Below are 10,283 nucleotides of genomic sequence, written 5' to 3' on the forward strand. Positions count from 1 at the left end.
AGTCTAAGGGCGACCATATAAAATGTGGTCGCTCGAATCGCTTATTCATACTACGGTGAGGACGGAGAAGGTGCAGACATGAGCAACTATAGTCATCTACTCATCGACGCGAAGGTTTCGCTCGGCCGCCGATCAGCACACCGACCGCTAAGTTGCCGAAGCCGCGCGTCGCCGTCGTCGTGCGTGACCATTCTGAGTACGTCACGTTACAGTGCTGTAATGCCACTACTAATCACTGATATCGTTCCCACGGCTATATATAGCGCTAGCGATGGTTTTCGTTCGTGAGAAAGAGCATTTAGGAACTCTTTGCAGCTAAATTGTAATATATTTTAAGCGTTTGTTACATCGAATAGAATACTTCACCGTGGGTGACATCACATACAGAGGAAGACCATAACAAGGTTTTATCGATTCAAAATTTCATGTCTGAAATTGTTTAAACAGACACCTTTTCCAAGAACTAAAGAAAGGAACAAGGATATTTTTCGAGCGATTACAAAATCTCGTGAGAAGACAGAAAGCTGGTGTGTGCAGAACGGCGACACTGAACGTTCTAAGTTGTCCTTGCATACTTGAGCGCTGATCTGAGGCCTGCCGGTTCCTGCCGCTGTTCCTGTATTTGATCTTGTTTCCTCCTCAGGACTCCCTTCATCCTTCTTCGATGAGGCCGTTCCACGTGTTGGGGTTTGGCCAGGTGTTTTTTATTGCTGTACCGATAGTTAAGGTCAATGTCCCCTTAGGCCTAGTGCAATGTCTTTAGCTTCCCCGGGTGGAGGTCCGGCTCCCTGGTTCGCCAGCCTGCCAGCCAAAAGCTTGCCCTTGGATTCTTTCGGTTGAAATGGCGTCAGTGACATCCCAGTGGCGCTTGTACCCTTTGGAGACAGGGTCCTAAAAGTGAAAATTCTAAAATGATCCAGGAGCAGTGGAAGGCTGTTACCAGCCGCCATCTGGAAATCTCTGAAGTGCGCCCTTTCAGCCGTAGGGGCATTCTGTGCCGATCCTCGGATGTGCAGTGCGAGTCGGAGTTGCTGCGCTGCACATCCTTCGCATCATTTCCAGAAAAGCCTTTTATTCCAGAGCAACTCGCATGTTCAAAAGGAATCATCCGCGGCGTGGACCCATCGGCCTCTCCTCAGGAACTACTTGATGACTTTCAGGACGCCGGTGTTGGTGTGTTATCAGTTCACTGCTGCACCACAGGTGCTAATGGCTCGCTTCTGCCGACAGAGTCTGTTATTGCAACATTTGCAGGATCTTCATGCCCGTCTGAGCTTAAGGTTTGGCCCATAGTGTACCGAATCGACCCGATACATCCTCGTCCGTTGCAATGCAAGAATTGCTGGCGCTTCGGTCATAGCAGCAAAGCTTGCAAATCTGCGAAGCGTTGCCGACTATGCGAGGAGAACCATTCCGTGGAAGTCTGCACATCTGAAGGTCCCATTTGCAGTCTCTGTGGCGGCATTCATCCGGCTGATGATGCTGGCTGTCCCAAACGTTAAAGGCACTATGCAATAAATTAATTGAGATTACGTAAAGCAGACGAGGGACAGGCATTCGATCACTCGTCACCCCAGTGCAAGAATTTTTGAGATAGCATCAATAACAGCGAAGATATAGGCGATTAAAAATTACGCTCCTCCTCTCCCCCCTCAACTCGTATGCGAGGAGCGCCAGAAAAAAATAAAGAAAACCGCTCTGGGACTGGGCCCCGCCCATGAATACTTCATCCGCTGACATTTATTTTGCGACTTTCGGTTGTCGCTCCTAGCCCCCCAGCAGCAGCGTCGGCGGCGTGGGGGCATCTCTCCGGTCTCTTCGCCTTCCTGGATTGCGGCGCGTGTCGGGTTTCTTTGCTTGTCATCTGTGGCAATTAGCAGTAATAAACCCGGACCTCGAGGTGCGACTGCTCGCTTTTATGGCTGCGATGGGCATCGAGCCCTATGCGTGCGCACCAAGAGCCGTGCGAGTGGTTCCGGAACTCCCTAGAGAAGGAGGCGGCAGAGGAAAATTGAAACCATAAGCGTGAAGGCAATGCCCTGGCTCGCGCTTGCCCGAGAGGGTCGCGCGGCGGCACGAGCAGACGATTTTCACGGCTACCGGAACTGTGCCCGTGACGTCGTGGCTGCCGTGGCTCGAGCGAATGAGAGCGTGTGGTGGCCTGGCGACGTCATGGGTAGTGTGACGTCTTTGTTTCACGATTTTAGTTCCAAAATCGGTCACTACGAGCACACCAATTAGCCCGCGATTTTTAAAAAACACGGTTTTAAAAGTTCATAATAAATTGCCGGCTCAGTTCTGAAGACTCATACTTCGTGTGAATGCTTCTTAGCATCATTTGTAAGCATTGAAAAATTTGCAAGTGACTTTTTATTCGTTGCATAGTCCCTTTAAGATGAGCAGAATGTTCTGGACATCACTCAGCAGAGAAGGTGCTCTAGAGCTGATGCTTATGCACAAATAGGTCAGAAGAGGCAATCTTATGCGGGTCTTGCAAGGTCACCTGGTTCTGAGGCAGATGCGTTGCTAACAAAGTCTGTGGTGTCAGCGGTCGAGAAGGCGCTTGTAGGTGTTGTGGACCGTATGCTGACTACATTCAGTGAAGCTCTACCCCAGGTCATTTCAAGTCAGGTTGCTCATTCAACTGTTGGCCTTCCCGTTCTATCAACAAGTCCTTTCCCTAGCCTCTCTGGTGTCTCTCTCCTGACTCCTATTCCTGCTGCGTCCTCGCCTGTGCCTGTACATGGTGCCGGGGATACCAGCCTTTCTACCGTTTGCACTACGGACGTCGAGATGGGGAATCCTTCCCAGAAGCGTCGAGCTCCTTCCTCTCCGTCGATGTCTGCCCTCCCAAGCAACAAAAGCAAGAAAGGTTCCCCCAGTATTCCACATAAAACTAAAGTGTTAAAGGAGGCTGTCACAGCCTCTCTGATTTTACAGTAACAATGGCAGGGTTAAAGGTACTAAAGCGGAATGGCCGTTAAGTCGTAACTTCTTTTCACGATTTACAGAACCTTGTCTCACAATACGACCCAGACATAACTTTAATTCAAGAAACTTGGCTTACTTCTATTAGGTCATTCTCTCTCAAAAATTTCCGGGTATTCCGAACCGATCGCAATTACGGCCCCGGTGGTGGCTTGTTAACATTAATTTCTTCTATATTTGTTCATCGGGCGCATGTGTCACATCAGATTCAAAGACCTGACGGCGAATTGTTGGATGTGTATATCGCAATTCCACAGTGTCCTCCCCTTACCGTTGCTAATGTTTATTTTCCTTCAGGTGTCCAAAGCACAGATCATTTAAACGTTCTTTTGCGTTCCAACAAAAGAGTGGTGATTGCTGGTGATTTCAATTCTCATCACGTAATTTGGAGTTTTCGTACTGATGCATGTTTGCAGCTTCTTTAGTCATGCATGTCGGCAAGGACCATGCGTAACATGCTGTAACAGTCCAGGAGCTACTTTCTTGCGTTCCGATTCTCGGTCTGTCATTGACTTAATATTGGCTGTGGACGGGGTGCAGGTCTACAGTGGGTTGTGGTACTTCCAGTGACCACTTTCCGATATCTTTCACAATAGCAGCTTCTCCCCTCAGGGCGACTACTTCTCCACAAAAATTCGTAAACCACACACTTTTCAAAAAACTTGTGCAATCCTCTTTCTCCTCCATTGCATCAACTTATAACTTCGATCGCGCTAACCAAGTTCTCTATTCCGTGTTAGGGGCCTCTGAGCGTTCCGTGTTCACGGTGCAGTCTACGGTCAAAAACACATAGCCCTCCCTGTAGTAGAGTGATGAGTGTGAGAGAGCATATCGACTTAGAAAAGCGGCCTGGAAAACCGTCTCTCATAACCACTGCCCGCGGAATTGGATAAATTACAAATTTTTCGCGGCTTCCTTTAAAAAGACCATTGGTAGGGCGAATGAGGAGTACAATGCGAATTTTAACAGTTACCTATCAAGCCCAAATAACCGCAAAGCTTTGTACCTATTCATGGAACGCAACGATAATACGCCGTCCTCTCATGTTACACAGTTAGTGGTGTTAACACCCGAGGATGCAAAGAGCTTGACCAGATAACACAAGGCCTTGCTCTGCGCTTCCAAGCGCAGCTGGTGGTTCGATTCCTCCTACCCCTCCGCGCGCAGACTTCACTGCGGTTACACCCTCTGAATTATTTTTTCATTGTAACTGGCCTCAAACCTGCAGCTCCCGGATGCGATGGGGTCTCTATCGATAAGTTGAAGTATTTTGTGGAATAATTTACCTCGGATGTATTTCATATGGTTAATGTGTCCCTGGAGACAGCTTGGCTGCCTCCTGAATGGAAAATTGCGAAAATAATCTTACTTCTCAAAGGTCCAAGGTCCGATTTCCCTCTTGTCTAGTTTAGTTAAACTTATCGAATGCATTGTTCACAGCCGTCTTACAGATCACGTTCTTGCAATACATTCCTTCAGTGCTTCTCGGACAGGGTTTCGTCAGGGGTGCTCGATTTAGACCGCGCATTTAGATTTGGAAAGAAGATTGAGGATTGCATTAGAGAAGAAAGAGGTCGCGGCTTTAGTCACTTTGGATATCGCTAAAGCATATGACAGCGTAGAGCATTCAATACTATTGAACAAGCTTGACGAATTTCGGCCGCCTTTTTACATTCTTGCATGGGTTCAGGAATTCCGAAAAGATAGGCGTTTCTTTTTTTTTGACGGTTCCTTTTCTTCCGAGAATTTTTCACAGACTAGGGGTATGCCGTAGGGTTCGGTACTGTCTTATTTACTTTTTAATATACTTATGCGGGACATACCAATTCAGTGTGACGTCAAAGTGTATGTGTATGCGGACGACATCGCCTTTTTTGCTTTTGCTATAGACATTCACTCACTTTACCAGCTTTTCCAGGCCTACCTCAATGCCCTTGAAGTATGGTCGGGTAAGTTACATTTATTCTCGACGTGAACAAATCTTCCGTTCCCGTTCTCATTTTAACTCCGGCGTCCCCTCTTTATATCTGTCTACAGTATTGTGGTGCCCAAATCCTGCAAGCTGAGTCCTTAAAGTACCTAGGTGTAATTTACGACCCTCATCGAAACTGGCAACCTCATATCAGAAGTATAGTCCTCAAAAATGAGCGAGCTCTCGGTCGCCTGATGCGAATTAGCAATAAAAAATGCGATGTGCGCAGATACACTCTCTTATTTCTCTATAAGACTTACGTAACACCAATTTTGGAGTTCGGTTGCGTTCTGTTCTCCGGTTGTCCCAGATACAAAATTCAACCTCTGGTTCTTTTGGAGAAGCGCGCTCTACGGCTTTGCCTGGGTTTACCAAAATCAGTGGCGAATTGTGTCCTCTTTCTGGAAGCTCGCATACAGGACTTGAACTCTCACTTCCAGCTTCTCACAGTGCGCACCTTCTTACGGGAACTTGAGCCAATGCCTGGAGTGACTCCTGCAATTTTTTTGAGTAACCCAGCTTTGTTTCTATATAAACCTTTGCCGCTTTACAAACTGCCTCAATTTGTATTTACTAAGCACCTTTTGTCTAGAATTGCAGTCTCGCTTAGGTCTGTGCAATGCGTCAGCAGTTTTCAGGCTGCACCAGCTGTTTGCTTCGACCATACGCTGCCGCTATATGCAAAACACTTATCTGCCAATTTGCTAAACGGTCTCCTGGAGGCTTATCTGTTTCAGTATTTGAGTCATGCTGTAATTTTCACAGATGCCTCTCAACAAGGCGAAAAGGCAACAGTAGGTGTTTATTCCCACTCACTAGATTGGAGTTACTCTCTCCGGGTCCCTGATTATACACCAATGTTCGGTGCTGAATTTCTCGCTATTGGTTCAGCCCTTCAAAAATTTCCCAGCAGTATTTCTCAAGTTATCATTCTCTCGGACTGCCTCTCAGTCTTGGCTGCACTAGAAAGTTCGGCAACTAGTCTCCTGTACCGATCCATAATGTAATTTGTGCCCCGTCATGTCCTAGAGGTGCGCTTTCAATGGATCTCAGGGCACTGTGGCATTACTTTAAATTCGATGGCCGATTTCTTTGCCAAATCAGCCATCAATGGGCTTGTTGCCCATGTCGTTTCGAACCTCACCCTTCTGACCACGTCCGGCTATGAACGTTACCTAATACATCATTACCTGAGCCATGAGCCCATCCTTGGTACCGCGGATTTCGAACATTTGAAATTACCATGGAACATAGCGTTCCGGCGCATCAAGACAATGTGAGATTTCCATGACGCTGTTGCGCTGTAGGATTCCTCGCCTTAATCTATATTTATGCCGTTCGCGGTTCACGCCGTCGAATCTATGAGTGTCATGCGGGGACTTTAAAACGATAAATCATTTCATCCTCTACTGCCGGCGGTTTTCACGGCAGAGAATTCAGTTTTTTGCAGAATCCTCTCGCTCAATTAGGGCTGCCGTATACTCTTCCCGTCCTCCTCTCCTTCGGTGCAACCGTCAAAGGGCATGCCATTAGGCAGGTGTGTCAGCTCCTTCACAAGTATATCATTGAAACCGGGAAATTTTTGTGTCAACTTCTCGATGCCTTTACTTTCCTCTCAAATTTATTTTTTTCTGATTAATTCTTAAAATTTAGTTTTTCTACTCGCACCGCTTTGTTTCCTCGATTTTCATTCCGATTTCCTCAAGCTCTCTCAAAATTCTTGATTATCGTTTTCTCTCAGAGTCCTCTCTATTTATGAGCCGCTTGAGATAAACCTGGATGAGATTTGTCCTATTTGGATCTGCACCAAACCTTGGCCAATCCCCCACCGTGGGTATGTGTCATCGTATTTGAGGCAACAACAACAACAACCTCGTCCCGCGCATCCATTCTCCAGAAGAAGAGGAGCGTCCTTTCAAGAGGAAGCAAGCACGATGGGTGACTCTGCAAGAAAAGGCATTGCCTCTCCTCGTTCGTCGCCGCTATCCCCACTGTCGACGTTCGCAGTGTCGCGAGCATCAAAACAGCCATCTCCGGTCGAGGCCACCACAGGAGGCGCTGAGCGCTGGAAGGCGTTCGCAGCAACACCACGGAGCTAGAATATCTCGCCCGCAGCTCCCACGACCGCTCTCCACGTCCGTACCTCGGCCTCCCATCCGGTGAAGGGAAACGCGGCGGTCTCAACGAAGCGGCGCTGTCCTAGGCATCGCCGTCCTTAGAATCGCGAGCGTCAAGGCAGCCGTCTCCTGTCGTGGCCATCACAGCAGGCGCGCAGCATCCGAACACGGCCGGAGCACTACCGCGCGGCGCCAATGCCTCACCAACGGGTCGTGTAAGTGCGCAGACGCGTCCAAAGCCTGCCCCGTCAGACACTGTTGGGAAGTGCGACATCGTCAAAGAAGCCGAATTGTTGCCTGCGTTGCCGTTCGCAGCCTCGCATACGTCACGGCAGGCGCCTGCAGTCTGGGCCGCCACAGCTGGCGTCCAGAGTGCGAACCCGGCTAGAGCCCCACCACTCAGTACGAATGTCTCGCCCAAGGCTTCAGCAACTACGCGAATACATCCACAGTACTATATGCCATCCAGTGAGGGAATGCATGGCAGAATAAGAGAAGCTGCACTGTCCCCTCCGTTGGCGTTCACAGTGCCACTTGCCTCAAGACAGCCGTCCCTGGTCGTGGACACCACAGCGGGCTCTGAACGCCCAAACGCTGAGCACCAGCACCGGCTGTCTCACCCGAGTGTGTGGCAACTGCGCGAACCCGTTCGCAGCCGTGCCCTCCTGCGAGTCGCAATATATCTCCCCAGAAGGTCCAAACGGTGCAACTCATGTCGCCGTCAAGTGCCGGCAGTCAGATTCCTTTGTCACCCGCCGCTCTCGACGTGTCATGGTATCCGCCGGCAAACACTGAGCCCGCCGAGCGATACTCGAGTAATCCGGTTGCCGCACTCGACGTCGCAGGCAAGGGAGAGCGACGCCATTTTCAGGGTATGTTTCCTGGTGAGGAGGAGCGCACGCCACGGTACTACGCTTGCTTGGCAAAGTGCGCTGTAGGACTCAGTATAATGCTTCTTTTCGTCGAATCTGCCGCCAACGCGTACTTCGAATACTGCGACAGACAGTCTAGTGAGCTGTTTTGACCTGGACACCGAGCTTCAGCGCAGCAGGCTGGTAGACGTCGACCCATGCCTAGACATGTTCGTTCATGATTGCGGTCGCTGGGAGAGCATGTATTTCGGCCAACTGGACCACTTCGAGGTGCTCAACAACCGGATGCGCATGGCCTTGCTCGAGAACTCCGCTCGAGTGCGCATCAGTTCCGACCGCGCGGCTGTCAAGGCAAGCGCAGCTCTGTCTGCCTGTTTGCGACCAGACGATGGTGAGGTGGATGACACCAGCATGATCCGTGAAGTACTGAACAACCACGGGCTGAGTTTTCCCGCGAAAGCGACCCGTTCAAGCCGAGACTTGTTTCGAATCCTTGTCGCGAGTTGACCCTGCAAGACGTCTTGGGCCCGTTCTTCCAGCTCAATCCTTCGCCCTACTTGAAAACAGAACAGAAGTTTGCTTTCGAGTTAAAATAGGCTGAGCCAATGTACAGGTATGTAACCAACGAGAAATCCATGGCTGCTTGCGTTCGCTCGTATGATCCGGAAATAGAAGACGTGGGCTCTTTGGCAGTGGCGCTTGTTAACGTAGAGTGTGACGTCAGAGTTCTGAATAACATACTCCAGTCTGGCGAACCAAAAAGAAGGTCCCTTAAGTTTCAGGATATTGAAGTATATCACGAAACGGCTGGTCTAGAGTCAATAATTAAAACGAAGTGGTAGTCAAGATATTAATGAACTCTCACTCGCTGCATTACATACGTGAAGGTTGTCTTGCCGTATGAAATTCCGAATCTGGAGCTCAGAATATCTTCGTCGACAAGACAATAAACTATGTTAGCACTGTCGCCAAGAAAATGAGAGAGCAGATGGAGGTGTCGTACAACTCCTCTTTCGGGGATTCGCTGACTTCAAAGCTCCTCATGCAGCGGCTCCGGTTCATTCACCAGATTATCGGCAAATCGTCGAAACTTCGAAGTGCCGTCGCGCTGAATTCATACTATAGTTCAAGACTGAAAACGGCGCGAAAAACGGGACAAGACAGAGAGAAGCAACACACACAGCACCATATAGGACATATATGCGTTGCTTCTCTCTATCTTGACACGTTTTTCGCGCCGTTTTCAGTCTGGAATCATGAACGAACTGGCCCAACAATCCTTCCTTTCATAGTACAGACACGTGCCCAAGTACAATGCGAAAACTAGCTTCGTCGTGTGGCTTCTCGAAGCCCACCGCGCAGTGGCAGCCCACAAAAAGCAGTTTCTGCGGCCATCTCCAGAGATCACGGCTTCCATCAGCAGGGACGACTGGGAAGCTACAGGAATATCCGGGGTGCCTTCTACGCCATCCTTTACCACCTCATCTACGTTCCGGGGAGCATAACGATGCCGCCACTTCTTCTCCCACAGGGTCTCAACTCGTACAAGTACGGCGGCATTGGCAAGGTGCTGGGCCATGAACTCTCGCACGCATTCGAACCAGAGTACTTGGACATGTTCACGCACGACGATGACCATACCTACTAGACGCCTCGCTTCCAGAACTGCTGGCAGAGCAGAAAGATAATGCTGCAGGCGAACAAGATGGCCGAGAGTGCTGTTGCCGGGAACAACTCCATCAGTGAGACATTTGCCGACAACGCGGGGGTCGAGGCCGCGTACCTCGCGTACACTGCACTGCGACAGCCTGACCGCCAGGAGGGAGCAGGCCAGTGCACCGCCGACCAGGCTTTCTTTCCTGGCTCCTGTTACATATTTTGCGACGCCGAAAGGTCTTCCTCGGAAGCGGGCATCAACCTGCCTCACACCTTCCGTTGCAATAAACCCTGCATCAGTACCCAGGAGTTCGCCGATGCATTCCATTGCAGGGACAATTCGCCAATGTTCCCACCCCGTCGGTGCTATATCCATGACCTCCAGCAGATTAAACATTGAAGAATCACTAAGAGACTTTAAACTTTCTTTCTCTCCACAGCGCACTATCATTGCTGTTTCTGGGTGTGCAGTTTTGCTGCTGTTTCTGTTGCGGTCGTGAAAATTTCATCGCCGTTGCTCATGTAGAGACACTATTTGGGCCTTCAATGAACAATGTTTTGCAATGAGTCGCTGCTTGTTTATGATGCTGCAATACGCGCTTTTCGAGGAACAGGCCCTTTGGCGTAGTAGCAAATTAATATTTCCTAGGTGACATTCTAAGATAAAATCTTAAGATG

At 49.4% G+C, this 10,283-nt stretch overlaps 1 protein-coding gene across 1 annotated transcript; it reads left to right on the forward strand.

Annotated features, from left to right (window-relative positions):
• Window positions 1–9,654: 9,654 nt before the first annotated feature.
• Window positions 9,655–10,005, forward strand: LOC144098042 (neprilysin-1-like). The gene has a single exon (XM_077630604.1). The coding sequence runs from the start codon at window positions 9,655–9,657 to the stop codon at window positions 10,003–10,005; it is 351 nt and encodes a 116-aa protein (XP_077486730.1).
• The last annotated feature ends 278 nt before the right edge of the window (window positions 10,006–10,283 follow it).

The sequence above is a fragment of the Amblyomma americanum genome, chromosome 7, assembly GCF_052857255.1.
Source record: "Amblyomma americanum isolate KBUSLIRL-KWMA chromosome 7, ASM5285725v1, whole genome shotgun sequence".
In the NCBI taxonomy this organism is placed as follows: domain Eukaryota; kingdom Metazoa; phylum Arthropoda; class Arachnida; order Ixodida; family Ixodidae; genus Amblyomma; species Amblyomma americanum.